The sequence below is a fragment of the Sycon ciliatum genome, chromosome 1 (assembly GCF_964019385.1).
Source record: "Sycon ciliatum chromosome 1, ocSycCili1.1, whole genome shotgun sequence".
NCBI classification, from domain to species: Eukaryota; Metazoa; Porifera; class Calcarea; order Leucosolenida; family Sycettidae; genus Sycon; species Sycon ciliatum.
Genome location: NC_088643.1, coordinates 52,697,644 through 52,715,654, shown reverse-complemented (window position 1 = coordinate 52,715,654; position 18,011 = coordinate 52,697,644). Strand labels below are relative to the sequence as shown.

General features: G+C 46.0%; 2 protein-coding genes across 3 annotated transcripts in view; one reads left to right on the top strand and one right to left on the bottom strand.

The window, feature by feature from the left end:
* Positions 1-7,894: 7,894 nt before the first annotated feature.
* LOC135831008 (pituitary tumor-transforming gene 1 protein-interacting protein-like) lies at positions 7,895-17,376 on the top strand. 2 transcript variants are annotated; one of them, XM_065343248.1, is made up of 7 exons: positions 7,895-8,106; positions 8,264-8,313; positions 12,156-12,285; positions 12,958-13,069; positions 13,501-13,569; positions 14,109-14,155; positions 15,319-15,920. In XM_065343248.1, the coding sequence occupies exons 1-7, from the start codon at positions 8,043-8,045 to the stop codon at positions 15,330-15,332; spliced, it is 486 nt and encodes a 161-aa protein (XP_065199320.1). In that variant the 5' UTR covers positions 7,895-8,042; the 3' UTR covers positions 15,333-15,920. The 2 variants fall into 2 exon arrangements, with proteins under 2 accessions (XP_065199320.1, XP_065199321.1); XM_065343249.1 differs by lacking the exon at positions 15,319-15,920 and adding an exon at positions 16,496-17,376 and having other exon boundaries at positions 7,907-8,106.
* A 569-nt stretch (positions 17,377-17,945) lies between these two features.
* Positions 17,946-18,011, bottom strand: part of LOC135831007 (uncharacterized) — a 19,309-nt gene continuing 19,243 nt past the window's right edge. Inside the window, exon 16 of the mRNA XM_065343247.1 lies at positions 17,946-18,011. This exon is cut by the window's right edge and continues 296 nt beyond it. The gene's annotated coding sequence lies outside the window, so the exon portion shown is untranslated.

The window sequence follows — 18,011 nt, the reverse complement described above, 5'->3', positions numbered from 1 at the left end:
CGGGCATGCTGCGACAGTCCAGCTCGTGCCCAGGTCAACGCACGCACAATGACGACGGGAGGCGCCGACTAAGATTTAGTGGGATACTATAAAACCGGGAATTTTCGGTGGTGTGATATTTTTGGTATTTCCCAACATCAACGGTTCGGTAGCGTGAAAATTTCGGTTAACCAGTTTTCCAGATCCAAATACTGTACAGGGACTCATGTAACCGGTATCGCATCGCAGTTTGCTACGCAATTCTTCTGAGGTGCGAAGCAACTTCAGAAAATAATGTGTCGCAGAAAACTGCGATGCATATTGATTGTTCACTGTACCCTATGATGCACAGTGTACATGCCGGGTGTGTCTCTTAGGGATAAAATAGATGCACGAAACTTCGAAAGTGCTGAGCTATGCATCCTGGTACCATGCTAGATTTGCAACTAAGGTGTTACAGTGTACTTGTGGTCTGAGCTTGCACTCTGATCAGCTCTCCAGAAGGACGGTTGTCAAGTGTTGAAGAAAATTGCTACGCAACATTTTTGAATTGCTATTCAAGTTTGATTTTGCATAGCAATATTGCTATACAAAAGATTGAAAATTATTCATTGTAAGATATTTGAAACTCGGATGTTGAGCCATAAATAAATGTAGAAAGGAAAAGGACATATGGATACGAGTTAAGAGTAACTCTCCATCACTGTAACTGGATACTATATACAGTCAGAAAGTGCAATAACTAGGCACAAAACTGACAGAGTACTGAGACATTCGACGTCCTGACACCTAGCTTCAACTAGCCCTTTCCCAAAGGTGCTCGCCCTTTTTGGCCCGTTTTGGAAAAGCCCGTTTCTTTCGCCCTTTATTGCGTTTTTTGGTGAATATCGCCCTTTTTGGGCTTTTTTAGCTGAAAAAGTGCTAAAATCTGTTTGCTCAAGCATGCGATCACAGTTTACGAGTGCTCGATGGGCCTTGGCACGCCACTTTTTTGGGAGGCAACAAGTAAGTTAGTTAGTTGGTGAAGCTTGTACCCGGTACACAATGCTGTAAAAAGTGGGTTTTTTGAACTTTACTTCCTGTTTTGCCTTTCGTGGACCCATAATTGGCAGAGTGCGTATTCATTTCTCAGCTTGGGTTCATATCTGAACATGTATCATGGCTATGCTTGACTGAAAAAGAGCACTTTTTGCCTGTTTTCACTGAAAAAAGAGCACTTTTTCAGCATATTGCGAGGGACGCGAAAAGCACTAAGTGCGAATTAAAAGAGCACCTTTGGGAAAGGGCTAGGTGGCCGGACGTCGAATGTCTCAGTACTCTGTCAGTTTTGTGCCTAGTTATTGCACTTTCTGACTGTATAATATTAGGGACCATCGCAAAAGTTCGCAGAAGCCCCCGAAACGAAGACCGTTAGTTTCGGGCCTGACCCCCCTCCCTCCCCCCTCAAACGAAACGACAGTCACAATATGGGCTTCATTATTTCACTTGGATGCTCACACATAATAATTATTATAATATACTACACAAGCATTGTTGTATCAGTGTGTAACAATGTACAGCACTTTATAAATGCAACGATGATATCACCTTGCAGTGGGTGATCTATTAAAGAACGAGAACAGCTAGAGCTATGCAGTTGTATCCTTTGAGCATTACGCGACACGCGCAGTTGCATGAATGGACTAAGCGTCCTGACAAGCGATCTACGCCGGCTGTGATGGCATGCTAATCTATATCAGCTCCTACATGTCGTCAATACTTTTTTGAATTGAAGCCCGGTTTGCGATTTTCGACACCGACTCCCTCCCCCCCCCCCCCCCCCAAACGTATGCTCTTCGTTTCAGGGGCTTCTGCGAACTTTTGCGATGGTCCCTTATAGTATCCAGTTACAGTGATGGAGAATTACTCTTAAAGGGGAAGTTAAGGCAAAAATTAAAATTTCACCAGTTGTAGTCTTCGGGGTGCTGAGTCGAATGGTCTTGGTCCGAGAAAGCTGAGACGCTCCCTTCCTACTTGAATCCCAATCGAACTCGCGCACTTCCACCGAAACTGGGTGACTGCGCCCTACTAGATGGGGATTTGTATGCAAAATGTCACTAAAAGCGCCATTTCGTTCTTATAAAAGCACGGATGACCGCGATTGGCCCATATGTTGTAGTCTTTTGGACGCTGAGTCGACTGGTTTTGGTCCGAAAAGGCTGCGATGCAGCGTTCCTCCTTTATTCCCAATCGAACATGGTTGAACAAGTGGTCACGTGCTCCTGGGTGCCCAAATCACCTGGTCACCACGCCAGCAGGCGACAATTGTTTTCACACCAAGCTGCAAGGTTCAACTCGAGTTCAACTCGAGTGACAGGACTGCACCCAAAAAAGGTCAAACAGGCTAGTAAGTTGTACCCTGCAGGCACGGTGACCAGCTGACTGGTGTACGCAGGAGCACGTGACCACTTGTTCAACCATGTTCGATTGGGAATAAAGGAGGAACGCTGCATCGCAGCCTTTTCGGACCAAAACCAGTCGACTCAGCGTCCAAAAGACTACAACATATGGGCCAATCGCGGTCATCCGTGCTTTTATAAGAACGAAATGGCGCTTTTAGTGACATTTTGCATACAAATCCCCATCTACATGTAGTAGGGCGCAGTCACCCAGTTTCGGTGGAAGTGCGCGAGTTCGATTGGGATTCAAGTAGGAAGGGAGCGTCTCAGCTTTCTCGGACCAAGACCATTCGACTCAGCACCCCGAAGACTACAACTGGTGAAATTTTAAATTTTGCCTTAACTTCCCCTTTAACTCGTATCCATATGTCCTTTTCCTTTGTTGTCAGATATGTTGATATAACGAGTCGCAAATTTAACGATTGGCCAAAATGCGTAGGTTAACGAGAAGATACGTTAACGATCTTGCATGCTTCAGGCATATCCGCACGTAACACATATGAGGCATTGCAGCCTCAACAGAACTTACCGGCATTATAACGAAGAAATGTCAAAAGAAAATTAATGCCATTCGTTAAAACTTTAGATTTACTTCCTCGTTATCTCACAGTATGCATTTTGCACACTGTGTGTGCACTGTGTGTGGCATGGCATACAAGTAGTTGAATTTTAAGTCACGTTTTATTTTAGGTAAAAAAATAATAATTACCCGTACCGGAGTTACCATGGTTACCGAAAATAAATCTCCACCGAATTTTTCTGGCTTTACAGTAAATCAAGCATTCAAACGTCAGCTGGTGACCTGCAGTGCCTTTTGCTGGCTGGGCCATAACAAGGTTGACTTCCGATTATTTGTCCAAATAATTGAAATATTACGTGTATATTATGCATGCATGCTCTTTGTTGACAAGTATTTAGCATTTAATATCTACCAGTAGCAGCACAATCATTCTAGTTATGATCCACTGGTGGGAAGACTGGAAAGTAGTAGTTGTGAAGTACAGTAGTACTAGTAGAATAATTATTATTGTACTTTGCATTGGAGCTGCACTTATCATAATTATGGTTACCGTGTGTGTGTGTGTGTGTGTGTGTGTGTGTGTGTGTGTGTGTGTGTGTGTGTGTGTGTGTGTGTGTGTGTGTGTGTGTGTGTGTGTGTGTGTACCTGGAAGGTGTACCAGGTTATCATGCCTTCATGGTTATTACAGTAAAACCTGTCAAGGTGACCACTCGGATAAACGGCGACCACCCGTCCTAGAAGACCACTGAAACCAGGATCAGGGAATGTTACTTTAGTTTTAGTTTTATTCAAATAATCTACGTGGAGATAATAATTTTAATAAAGCTATGAATAGGATGAAGGCCGCAGACATCACGCAACTACGTTACTTGTTGTTTGTCTTAGTCTTGGGTTTTCAATAATATTTTTGTTATAAAATACACAGTAATACATGTCAAACAAGTAACGTAGTTGCGTGATGTCTGCGGCCTTCATCCTATTCATAGCTTTAGTTTTATTCCAAGCAATACATGGCTGGGGTGGCCAATGACCACTTTGCGTGGCGATTGCAGGGTTTTACTTTATAAGTTTCAGGATAACCCTGGATAAGGAGACCACCTGGCAACAGAGAACACGTTTTGAAGGTCCCTTGAGCGGTCGTCTTAGACAAGTTTCACTGTACAGGACAGCTGGAAGCAGTTTTTGATTGGTCCGGTAGTTTCAGTGCCTTTCATAGTTCGTGTATGATATGGCGGGCACACATGGCCTCCATAGTAGTAAGCATGATTGTGTTGGTGGCTAAAATGTTGGTCCGGTGATAACCGGACAGGTTCCGGCGGCCCTGCTGTACTACAACATTTTTGTTTGTTTTCGAATTCGACAGCATGTTGCATGCACGGCGAGGACGCACAGTTCTCCTGACGTCCTCGCCTTGTAACATGCCGTCCAATTCGAAAACATGCTAAACCTATCAAGCAAGGCTTCTATAATTATTATATACCAACTCTTTTTTTTGTAGTATGCCTGTGGCCCTCATGTCATGAACAGTCCTGTCGACTACGTCCATGTACTTGCAGATAGCCTGAACTGCTGGAGTATGGCCGTAAACGCGGAGTATCTGACTCATCATGTGAGCAACAACAGTAACTATTGCGTATAATCAAGAGTAGATATACTCGGAGGGAGGCGTGGTTGCATGCTCGTGACAGTGCTCAATACACCAAGGTGCAGATGTAGCATGGCTACTTTATGACACGTAATTTGTATACACATAAATAGTACACGAGTAAACGGGTTACACAGAGCCTAGTACACACACTTGAGAGGAATCAGAAGCGTTTCTGCTGTAACTCTGAGTTTCACGGTTCTAACCGATCATCAGGGGGTGTACCGGGTACCCGACCGTTAATCTCAGGTACCGTTAGTAAAAGAGTACCCGTTTGGATTTTGATGAACCAGTCAGTACGGAGCAACACTGCTGGGATCGTGTATTCCAGGCAGGAGTCCATTATTTACAACTCCACGCTGGATGTCTGCATTGTTGCCTTTTCGCGCCTAGTAGATCTACTCCTGCGACTATCAGACACCAATCGATTTGCGAATCACAATGTGATATCAAAATGCAACCCGAGAACAGATGAATTAAAATCTTGATTTATGTGAAAATTGTGCAAAAACTTAAACATGGCTGCTAAAGGGTACCCGTTAACCCGCCCGTTAAGAAATTACCCGGTCATTAGTTAAAGGTACTAGTACACCCGTTTGACCCCTAGTTAGAACCGTGAAACTCAGAGTTACAGCAGAAACTAGAGGTGAAACGGTTCCATGTTTTTTCATGTTCGGGTACCCTAATGCCAGCATTGTTTCCCACGGGTCGGTTCGGGTATCGGTTCCATGCACTCTTTTCTCCGGACCGACAAAATGCGTTCACAATTATTTTTTAGAAAACATTTTTACGAGCAAGAAAGAGGCATCGGAAAGTCCATGTGCAAAGAAGAACTCTTTGGAAGAGCGGTACCGGAGATCGTACAAGAACGCGATTTTTCGAGTTTCGGTTCGAAATTTGACGGAACGGGTACCTGATTCTTTTCAGCTGGCAGTAGGCATTTCCCAAAATTGGCCGGCCGAAAAATTGGCCGAAAACAGTGATTTTGAAGACATCGCCGATCTTTTCGCTGAATACACAATGTTCACACTGAATTCGCCGAAAATCGATGTTTTAGTGCCTCAACAGCATGCAAATACAATTTCTGTAGCCATTATCTGCGAAAGGTGACTGCTACTTTAGGCATTTCCGAAAACGGTCAGCAGGAAAAGACACCGAAATCAATGACTGTCAAGAAATCGCCGATAATTGCACCGAATTTATAAATTTCGCGCTGAATTCGCCGAAAATGGATGTTTTAGTGCCTCTACATTGTACACTACAGCGTGCATTCAAAGTTTACGCACATCTACATGTACATGAGTAACAACTAACATGTACATGTATACTGCGAGAGGTGACTTCAAGTACCGCTTTGAGCCGAATTCTGACTTTGGGGCTCATAATATGGCCGAATTTGGACATCTTCTTAGCCGATCGAAAAGCCGATTAGGCGAAAAAAGGTTCCAAAATCGGTTCCTTACCCGAACCGTTTCACCCCTATCAGAAACGCTTTTGATTCCCCTCAAGTGTGTGTAATCAAGAGTAGATGGATGTTTATCTACCCTTGGCATAATTATTGTATCGTTAAAAGGAGTCACGCGCACCCAAACTACAATCACGGTCTTCATACATGTACAGTGCTGCTCAATGAAATCCAGTCGCGTCACTCGAGGATGCACCGGGCGCTGCGCAGCCCTAGACCTGCCAACCTCTGGGCTGCGAAATGATGCAGGGTGCAAACTATGTTACTTGAGCGAAGCGAATGGATTTCATTGAGCAAGACTGTAGTTTGGCTAATGATAGTAATGTACTACAGACTACAGTGCAGGCCAAAGAAATCCAACCTCATGAATAAAATAGCGCCGGGCGCTACGCAGCCGGCCCTAGCACTACACACACTGGTCTGTGCACTCGAACGCGGCGCTACTTTATTCATGAGGTTGGATTTCTCGGGCCAGCACTTAATTATTTAACACTACTATACCTGTACTGTGTAGACTCCACTATGCACTAAAAGTACTACCGTAGATCTACTCCGTAGTCAGCAGCAAGCGTGGTGACATCGTCTGCATCTGCATCATATACTTATGTATGACTCACTATGAGTGATCAGGCTGATGTGATGAGTGATGACTGTCTTCCGTCAGACATTCCGGACCACGCGATGATCTGACGTCTGTCCGCGTGGTTTGGCGGCACGGCGCGTCGTCCCATTATACATGTAGTATTAAAAAAATTAATAGCAACTAATTTTTACTTGCCATGATCTGAAGACTGAATAAGCACGTGAAGTGGAGCCAGCCAGGATATACCTTGATATACCGGCATACGGCGTATGGCTAAGGCAAAGCCTAGCTAGGCCATGGCCTGCATGCATGCATGGGTCACGCCACGCGCACGGTTCACCTAGGCTACAATGAATATGTCTAGGCTAAATTAGGGTATGCTACAACTAACGTTACTTACAAGTAGGATTCGCACATCCGCGTTACCACCGGCAATATTATTGAGAAGCACAGCTGAGCTCGAGCGCTCATCAGTCATGACTAGTATAGTGCTAGTACTAGTAGGATAAGACCCATAAAAAAAGTCATAAACCATGTAACATAGAAGTCATTGTGTATTAGTAAAACTCGGCTGGCTGCCGACATAATGACTATGTGACACAGCCATTTGAAGGCTAAGTAAAGACGACCGGTAAAGACCAAGTAGTATGCTATGTTGTATGCATTCCGATGCATCTCGTTGAGTTGTGTAAAATGCAATCTAGACTCGAGTCATGACATGAGTAGCAGCACAGTGGTGCATAAATACTAGTAGTAGTACTGTGGTCTGGCTGTAGACTGTAGAGTAGTGCAGTGCTAAGTGCACACAAGTCATGATGTCTGCCACCTGATCACGTCATGTCACAGCCTTCCTACATGACTTGGACTGTTGTAGCCCTGCACCAGTACTGAGTCTACTGTCACTAGCACTGAGTGCGTTCGATTATGCACGCGAATCGATTCACGAATCGATTCATGAATCGATTCGCGCTATTCACGTCACCCCATGTGAATAGAGTGAATGGATTCCGAATCGATTCCAGGGCTCATGACATGAAATCGAACGACTTGAATGCATGCGAATGGATTCATGAATCGATTCAAGTGTGTAATCGAACGCACTCACTGTGACACAGCCAGTCAGTGCAGTCTACTTCTACGTAACGAGTTACGTGTCGTTTGCTTTGCAGGCTGTTCTATACTGGATGCGCTCAGTTGAGTTGCGCTGAGCTGAGTGACCAGGTGAGTCTGTACGTAGACCTACGTACACTCGGATCCATCTACTACCGACCCGTCCGGCCGCGTTGAGTCACAGTGAGTGTAAACCTGGGAAAGTGAGAAAATACTGTTCGGTGTCTTCTTCTTCTGGCAGAAAAAGCTGCAGTAGTCAGTGTGTTAGTATTTCCTTTGCTGATCCGGTGGTTCTTAGAAGGATGTGGAAGATATTGTTGTGCGCCCTAGTGGCGCTATGCTGCGCGGTATCAGTTAGCGCTGACGGTAAGAGCTTGCTTGCAGGTGGACAGCGATCTTTCGCTAGGCAGTAGCTACGGGAGAATTCCTTCTTTTATGTGGGCGAGAGCGGCTGTTAGTCCTTCAAGCAATTCATTTCTTGGCCTTGGCCGTCCGTGCTGTTTGTCTCTCTGCCCACCGACAGTTTGTACGGAAAGAAATTCGACTTGCTCCGACTGTGTGAAGAAGTTCGAGGTAAGCGACTTTCTAGTGTATGCCCGCACCTGTGGTTCTAGTCTTTGAAGGTATCCAGGTAGTTCTCATGTCGGGGTATTCTTGTATCGTTGGCTTGGAGAGCTGATGTCGTTCTCTCCACAAGCCGCCTTATCGATAGTGTGTGTGCTTGGTAGTTGTGCTTCATGCGTCCATGGCTGCTCAACAAGTGTCGTGTTTTCGTTAGTGAGATAACCTGTCCTAGCGCCTACGACCCCACTGCTGTCAGGCAAGCGGTTCTTTTGCAAAACTCTTTTGCTCTTTGTCAATTTCACGAGCGAGCGCACTTCGAATGCTCTGTGACTTTTCAAGTACAATCATTGTAGATCTACCTTTCCCGGACGCCGTGTTCCCACCTCCCCGTCAGCGTTTGCTTGTCAGTTCTGGTTGTCTGATGCTGAACTGCAAAGGACTTTGGTGGGCCTTTTGGTGGGCCTTTGCCTCCACTTGGAAATCCTTACCCGCCAGCTATGGCTGAGTCCGGAGCTGGACGAAACACTGCTGGAGACTGAAGTACAGCATTCCCTGTCCGTTGAGTGAGCAGTTGAGCGTGCGTGCAGCTGTCCCCTATTGCGACTGTGCACGACGCTTTTGTTTGTATTCTCCTTGCGAACAATATCCGTAGTACATGTACAATATTAATCATGTAGTTAGTAGTTGGGATACTAGCAGTGCTGTTGCGTTCTACAATATTCAAGTATTGCTGGTTTATTATTGAGTGGGCCGGGTTGTTTCAGTTGAGTAGCTTGAGCCAGACCTCAACTCAACTCTACACAAAAGCCTGGAACTAACTAATACTTGGCTTTGGAAGTGGAACTTGTTACAGCTGGTCATTTTGTCTAGTGCACTTAGTCAAAGTAAAAAAAGATTTGCAATTATGTCAGCGCTACTCCCACAACTTGGGCACAAGACTCCAGTCCCTGGGGCCCAAATATCCCCCCCCCCCCCCCCTCCCTGGACCAGGCCCATGCATGCCTGCATGCCTATCAGATCTAATTTTTTTACTTATTTCAGCTATTCCCCTGTAAGGGGTCGTCCACAATTATCGAACTTTTTTCACGAAACGAAATAATTTCGTTATGGGGTGGGAGGGGGTTGGCCAATTTCGTTTCAGAAAAGTTCGATACATGTACATGGCCATAGGAGCAGTTACACACTTGCGGGTTTTGTTGTATATGCATTGTATATGTCAACAATTTTTACGTTCTGAGGGGGAGGGAGGGAGGGGTTGGGTCTAAACTAAAATAATTCGTTTGGTGAAAAAAGTTCGATATTTGCGGACGGCCCCTAAGTTGACAAAATATTATTCGGCGCATATTAATTTTCGGCTATTTTCGGCCTGGTCATATTTGGCCGACAATTTGTTGCGGCCGAAATTTTCTTTAATTTTCTTTTCAAAGCGGCAAGGTTCAGTGTGACAGTGTACACAGCCAGCAGCAGTGCAGGCCGAAATGAGAATGCGGTCGAAATGTGCTTTTGCCCTGTGAGGCCGAACTTTGATGGGGCCGAACATTTGTAGACGTACGGTACTAGTAGTACATGAAACTCCGAGTGTGCAGCTTGTGCTGGTGACTTTTCGGCACGGGTGTCTGGCACTGCGAAATTCCTGGATTACATCATAGCTGGTGCAGACATGCGCGTGGAAGTGACATGGTCCGTACAACTGATCTGAAGTAGTTGTGCATCAGGAAACCAGCTTGGATCCTGCTTGTACAGTGTACACACTACATCACCGAATGATGTAATCCAGGAATTTTGCCGTCACAGCAACCCATTTGAGCTGCAAACTCTTGGCTTCATGTACCATTGCTTACAAGTTATAAGGACAGGCGTGTAGCCAAAGCGATAGCCCCCCCCCCCCCCCCCCTCCCCCCAGTTTGACACCCCTTTCAAAGTCGAATGCATGGTGTACAATGCACTGTACGGTATATCAACACCCCTGTACTCCCGATGCAAGATGCATTGGATACGCATAGACAATGGAGAGGAGACCATGTGCTGGTCCATTGCTAAGTCGAGTAAAATGTCACAAATCCCACTACGGCAATAGGCACACCGTATCATGTTTGATTTCATGTGTAGACTAATGTAGGATGTACAAACTGTCCCAGCCGTCCCTGTTTTCTACTTCAAACTGGCTGCGAAACTGTTGGGGTGTTCGGATTACCGAGTTCAAAACCAGGCTGTTCTGGGGATCACTGAACCCATGTGTCCTGAATGGAGAGGTGTCCTTTGTCGAGGTGTCTGCTCAGGGAGGCTCTACTAGTACTACACATCACGCACAGCCATCGTGGAAAGTGTACAGCACTAAAGAATACAAGCTATGGGCCTGTACAGAAACCATACTGGTCACACACCGCTCTACAGCACACACTAACTATCCACACTCCAGAACAGGGCGGCCCGACGTGGCATAATGGACTAGTGTGAGGGCATCATCGCCATTGATATGCATGTCTAGTGGCAACAGTTGTGTGCGATTATGTGTCCTAAACTTGATGTTCATATCTCAGCAGGCTTTCAGTGTGCCGTGGTTGTTTTCATCTTGTGGCCTGTGGGTGTTTGTGAGTTTACCAGGCGCAGATTTCATTCATTTGTTTCAGTGATAGCAAATGGAATCCAGCCCCAAAGCCCATGCCACACACAACCATGGGCTGGGTTTCATGCCACCATTTTACATGTACATGAATTTTGGAGTCCGAGGAAAAAAGGCAACATTGTTTTAAATGCATGCACTGTGAGTCGTTTCTCAGTTTACACTCCGGCTTAGAGCTGTATCAAAACTGACTCATATGGCAAGTACTGGTAATCGCCAGCCAGGCGAGACTAGCCTCTTAGATCAAGTTGTAATCGTTTGGTCACTGAGTGTAAAAATGACTATAAATGCAACTTCTGTTATAGTACATGTAGCACAGTGGTGCTCGATGTAGTCCAACTGTGCCAGCAAGTAAGCGCTAGGCACTAGACGATCCTCGCAGTGCGAGCACCGGGCTGTGAAGTGGAAAAAAGGCTACTGAATTATTTATTAGGTCAGGTCTCGTCTAGCACAACTTTACTGTACTTGTACATACGCGCTGCTGCTGTACATTTTTGTGGAAAACACCTCGCGCATCCGACCAATAGCGGGAAGGATCATAGTAGCAGATGCTCTACCCGGTAGAATTGCACCGACAGTCAAGCTACATAAATCATTGAGGGTCACGGCTTGGTGTAATGTTCAGAGTGGATAGGTCGGCTACATGATTTTTGTATACACACATACGCGCGCGCACACACACATATACACACACACATACACACACCCATCTAGACATAACGCTTGGGACCTTAGGATGCGACGTGAGTTCAAACAGATCCTATCCGAAAGCAGGAATCAGAATTCAAGTACGCTCGTACGTCGTCTGATGATCATTTGAGCAGCTCGTGCACTGCTATCATCAGCCATATTCTGTTCTCTACTGCCGATCTCAGTGTGACGAGAAGAACATGTAAGACACTGTTGTGATATCGAACTATTTTTGTCTGTGCGTGTGTGTGTGTGTGTGTGTGTGTGCGTGTGTGTGTGTGTGTGTGTGTGTGTGTGTGGTGTGTGTGTGTGTGTGCGTGTGTGTGTGTGCGCGTGTGTGTGTGTGTGTGCGCGTGTGTGTGTGCGTGTGTGTGTGTGTGTGTGTGTGTGTGTGCGTGTGTGTGTGTGTGTGGTGTGTGTGTGCGTGCATGCGTGCGCGCGCGGGTGTGTGTGTGTGTGTGCGTGTGTGTGTGGTGTGTGTGTGTGTGTGTGTGTGTGTGTGTGTGTGTGTGTGTGTGTGTGTGTGTGTGCTTTCCAGTGCTACTGGTGTGCTGCGAATAAGGATTTGAATATTTCCGGTCCGACCGGCTCGCCATGTCAGAAGCGCTCCGTCTGGAAGCTGACAACGAGCTGCAGTGATACCTACCATCTGTATCCATCATGCAAGAGTGAGTAAATGATCTTGTTTAACGTTACATGGTGCTAAGCACTACTTCCTCGTTTCCTTTCTTTCTTTTTGTTATGTATGAAGTCCGGAGGATATAACTATTTATGAGCTGCAGCAAATGGTGCTTTTGGTTGTTGATCACTTTGCCGGTGGGCCTGATCTACCCCATCATCACTGACAAATTGTTCAACTAAACCGGTGATGGAGAGGGTTGTCTGGAGCCTGATTGCCTCTACTCCGTTCACCCAGTATAATACTTGTCATGATTGCACCATGGACAGCCACACTGTCGCTGCCACACTGTCACGTGATTTCAGAACACTGACCATAAAATGCATGCTGTGCTGCTCTGTGGCTAAGATACATTTGCACTGAAATGGGCAGGGCAACCTCACACAACTAAGCCCAAGTTATCAAGTTATATCAACACACCCCTTGATCACCCTGCTGCTCTGCTGATGTCACACTTCTTTATTCCCTTGCTTGTCCATGTTGCTGCTGCCGTTTGTGTGAAGTCTTTATTCTCCCTTTGTTGTTGTGGTTGTTGTTGTCGTTGTTGTTGTCGTTGTTGTTGTCGTTGTCGTCGTGGTTGTCGTTGTTGTTGTTGTTGTTGTTGTTGTTGTTGTTGTTGTTGTTGTTGTTGTGGTTGTTGTTTGTTTTTGCGTCTATGCAGTCAGCGGCCTTGCCGTACTGATCATCACAATCTGCGTAGTGGTCTTGGTGGTCGTCGCCTTTGTCACCTGCATCTGCTGTTGCTGTTGCTGTGGAGGCAAGAGGTCTAAGAGGTGCGGTACCAGTGACACTGACTGCTGTTCTATGCAAGGTCATCACTCACTAAACAAACAACTCCTCGCCTACTAGAAGGACTTGAGTGCCGCTGTCAGTCCTGAACACTGCTTGAGATGCACTCAGCACAGATCACATAGCTAACACGAACTGTTGGTGTCAAAGATGCAGCACCTACAGGGGCACTACAATGACATATGCCTAGCCAGACAGTGTGACCTTGAAAAGTAAAGAGTTCGCTACACATTGCAGACATGTACAGTGGTATGCACTGCTCCCTTTGCACTGTTTGTCCACTTTCCCATTTTGAAGTCTTATTTCGCTGCTTGTGGCTCATACGTATAGCATGCTGCACATGTACACATACTCACGGTTGTCATCGATCTCAATGGACCTGGTTTTACTGCGTCTTTTTTTCTCTGCCGCACAGAAAATGGGCACGAGAGGATGATAAGGACAAGCGCGAACGCGAGGACAGACGTATCCGCCAAGAGGGCAGGTATGTGGTGCTCCATGCATTGTCTATTCTCACCTTGCATGTGTGTGTGTGTGTGTGTGTGTGTGTGTGTGTGTGTGTGTGTGTGTGTGTGTGTGTGTGTGTGTGTGTGTGTGTGTGTGAAGGCTGTCTATGCTCTGTCTTTCCGTGTGTATGCAAGTTAGTTATCTCACAGGTTATGGCCGGAGAAACCTGTATCATTCTTTCACTAAACTATTCTGTTATCAGAAATCATGCAAACCAACCCTCCAGTCGCCTCTTTGCAGCGTACCGTTTCTTCTATTGTATGCACCTTCCAACGCGAATGGCCGATATGACTGGAGACCGCCATCATAGAGCCATGGAAACTAAAAGTGAAGAGATATAAGGAAGAAAGAAAGGCACAGAGATCAAAATGGATCCATCATGTTATCTAAAAACACGTTCTGCACTTCTAGTAGCAGCACTTCCGTCCTGCCTGCCTGCTCCTGTTTTCAAACTGAGGACCAGCAACGTATCGTTTCTGTCACTGACCCTGCAATGTAATGTGCCTTTTGCTATAGGCGGACTGAGCGCAAGGCACGAAATGACGAGATTCGCAAGAAGTATGGTAAGTCCTGTGGAACTTGATTGCTTCCAGTCATTCTTGGGGCTCACTTGGTGACGCTACTTCTCGTGTTGGCAAGGGTTTTTCTACGTTCACAAAGACGTCACCAAGCCGAGTCCTGCAACACATCGGCTTATCAATATCTACAAGCACGTAGTGTTAGTCCACGACTCTATGTCATAAAGTCACAGTGTGCTTGTGTGTGTGTGTGTGTGTGTGTGTGTGTGTGTGTGTGTGTGTGTGTGTGTGTGTGTGTGTGTGTGTGTGTGTGTGTGTGTGTGTGTGTGTGTGTGTGTGTGTGTGTGTGTGTGTGTGTGTGTGTGTGTGTGTGTGTGTGTGTGTGTGTGTGTGTGTGTGTGTGTGTGTGTGTGTGTGTGTGTGTGTGTGTGTGTGTGTGTGTGTGTGTGTGTGTGTGTGTGTGTGTGTGTGTGTGTGTGTGTGTGTGTGTGTGTGTGTGTGTGTGTGTGTGTGTGTGTGTGTGTGTGTGTGTGTGTGTGTGTGTGTGTGTGTGTGTGTGTGTGTGTGTGTGTGTGTGTGTGTGTGTGTGTGTGTGTGTGTGTGTGTGTGTGTGTGTGTGTGTGTGTGTGTGTGTGTGTGTGTGTGTGTGTGAAGCATTTGGAAGTTGGACTAGTTTCGGCTCCACAATCCAGTGTGTCGTTACTATAATTATTGCTTTCATGGCTGAGGTTGTTGGTATGTCTGTTGGCTCTGGGTTCCCAGTACCCAGTAGCCGAGGCTGGTTGGTAAAGTAACTCCAATTTCACTTCAAGGTACCGGTGCATCTAGTGTCTAGTGCTTCTATCAAAGCAGCGTGTTGTCTATACTGGTTACCCCAAGAAGTGTAGGGTGTGAATAGGTAGCTGTCTTGGCCGTTTTATGCCGATGTACTCCGTGTGGTGTAGACCAGATGTGCATTGGTGGTTGATTCACATGGCTTTGCCAGTTGTGTGGATTAGACAGTTATCTGGTGCAAGTCTTGATCTGTCTCATTCAGATCTTGTTCGCTATCGTTGCTATAAGAGAACATCTGTGGGAGCACATCCAGTGCATTTGCAGATTTGCGTGCTTCTCTTGCGACGGGCGCATACATGGTACATGGTGTGTGTATATGTGTGTGTATGTGTGTGTGTGTGTGTGTGTGTGTGTGTGTGTGTGTGTGTGTTTAGGGTTGGTAAAGTAACTCCAATTTCACTTCAAGGTACCACTACCAGTGCATCTAGTGTCTGCTTCTATCAAAGCAGCGTGCTGTCTATACTGGTTACCCCAGCAAGTGTAGGGTGTGTGTAGGAGTTGCATTTTGATAGAAAGTATATTTTTCACAGTAAAGAGTATTTATTTTCAGAGCTTGTGTGGATATAGATTCCTAGGTTCGAACCGATGGGCAGTTAGTTACATTTTTCTCTCCTTGCGTATTTTGTATCTGCATGTTATTGCCCTTGCGGTGAGTCGCTTGTGAGTAATGTATGAGTCGTGTATGGCTAAACCCGTATGACTGTCTGTTGCGAACTGTGATTGGCTGCTAGTATTAATGTTCCTTAATGTTCCAGAGCTGTGAACTGTGATTGGCTAATTATACTAATGTTCCAGAAGTTTCTAGAATTTCGTCGGCAACCGGTTTTCGTAGATTGCTGATTGGTTAATGACCTAAAACATGGCTGCCAGTTGCTGGACTTTTGTTCCCTTGCTTTCTTCTTTCTTGTTGCCTTTCTACTCTCTTTGCATTCGAAGTGTGTATAATATTTCTTTCCTGATAATTATTGGTAAACTACGAAGTGAGTGTTTTGAGTTAGTGAGTGTGATTGCCTCCGGGGCCAGCTATTACATTGGTGGCAGCATTGGGGTTCAAACCCACGCCTCCGGAGAGACTGGAGGTAACTGTCTTGGCCGGTTTACGCCGTTGTACTCCGTGTGGTGTAGACCAGGTGTGCACTGGTGGTCGATTCACATGGCTTCGCAGGTTGTCTGGATTGGACAGTTATCTGGCGCTAGTTTTGATCTGTCTCATTCAGATCTTGTCCACTATCGTTGCTATAAGAGAAAATCTTTCTCCTGCCACTTCCACACCATCTGACTATCCTGTCCATTGGTGGATCAGACTCATGATGTAATCACCGCTGACAGAGGGATAACGTTACAACTGTTTCACCGACAGGAGAATAATGCGGTATTCCTTCACTCCTGTTTCATCCCGGTGTTTGTTGTTTTTCTAAGGGTCCCCAAAGTCATCCCATTCTCTAAGGCATTGCCCTTGTTGTTAATCTTGTTTGCTTCAATGCCATCAGTATATTTGACAGTTGCTTGCCACTAAATTCCAACTGATCACAACTATTCTTTCTTCTTTAGGCCTCTACAAGGATGAGGATGGTGGTGCTGGTGGTACAGAAGGTCGCTACCAGCGATTCGATGTGTAATCACCGTGCACCAAGTTTCTGCTTGTGTTGCCGAGCACGGCAGGTAATATCACCCCTGGTACGGAGTTTCCAAACACAATGTACGCTGTGTCGTATTGGAACTGAGGAGTGTCAATGCCTGTGCAAATCTGCCCTTGTCACCTTGGGTGGGCTTGGAAGAAGTGTGCGTATCTTCTACTATCTTATACCATTATGCACTACAAAACTAACTTCCTAGGTTTGAGTTGTGTGTGTGTGTGTGTGTGTGTGTGTGTGTGTGTGTGAGCACGCGCGTGCATGTGTGTGTGTGTGTGTGTGCGTGTGTGTGTGTGTGTGTGTGTGTGTGTGTGTGTGTGTGTGGGCGTGTTTGTGCGTGTGTGTGTGCATGTGTGTATGTGTGTGCGTGCGTGTGTGTGTGTGTACACATAAACAGCCACCTGCCTTTGCATGCTGTAGTCCGCTCCCCCTCCTGGGCAGCTATTTGAGCTTGCTCTTTTATTACCCCCTACTGGCGATTGTGTAGAAAGGATTTCCATGGCATCAGATTAGCTCAATTTTCACTATATTATTAGTACTTTGCTGGACCAACCTTCTTTGTTGCCTGTTCTCGATTACGTTGGATGGATGCGTGTTGCACAGATTCTTTACATTTTGCTGTTTTGCCGTGGCCTGCTTGTTTGTGTTGTTCTTATTATTATATTAATTTCTCTGCAAGAATGCCTCTTCTCCCAGACTCGGCATGCCGCGTCTGTTAATGCGGCTTGGCTGACTGCCTCACGCGCGCACCACTATGCACCACTATAACCTGATGACCTTGGACGACGTGTATACGGATTTATGGTAGTTTTTTTTGTAGTGTGTGGATGCTCTCTCTATCATGGCCGGGTAGTAGTGTGTGGATGCTCTCTCTATCATGGCCGGGTAGTAGTGTGTGGATGCTCTCTCTATCATGGCCGGGTAGTGCACTATTAGTGATGGATAACACAATATTGCATGTGTACTGCCGCCGACTGCCGATGTAACGAACACTATTGTGCAGGAGTAGTTTCTTTATAGCCGTAGTTAGTTTTAACAGAAATGCACTCACACCACACAAACAACGCAGTCAGTTTGCGGGGTGGTTATCATTGATTCTCATTTTAGAATACATACTAGCAGTAGCACCTACGGCCGGTCTTGTTGTAATCTGAATTCGGTTGGAGAAAGTAGATGCCTATCCGATGCAGAAGTTAACTGTACGCCACCGTTGTTATTAGCATTCCGCACAAATCAAGTACAGTGGCCATGGCATGCATGCCATGCAGCCTACACAACCTGTGCATGCATGCCATGCAGCCTACATAGCCTGTGCATGCATGCAGAGTGAGCTGATTGCTTACAAGAGAACCAGCAGTGCCAACCTATAACGAATGTACATGTAGTAAGGGTTGCCGGTGTTGCCGTCTAACAATGATGCGGACATACTCACA

Coding starts and splice junctions, on each gene's coding strand:
- LOC135831008 (XM_065343249.1), top strand. CDS start 8,043: ATGTGGAAGATATTGTTGTGCGCCCTAGTGGCGCTATGCTGCGCGGTA. Junction 8,107..8,263: donor GGTATCAGTTAGCGCTGACG/GTAAGAGCTTGC, acceptor GCCCACCGACAG/TTTGTACGGAAAGAAATTCG. Junction 14,156..16,495: donor CGAGATTCGCAAGAAGTATG/GTAAGTCCTGTG, acceptor TTTCTTCTTTAG/GCCTCTACAAGGATGAGGAT.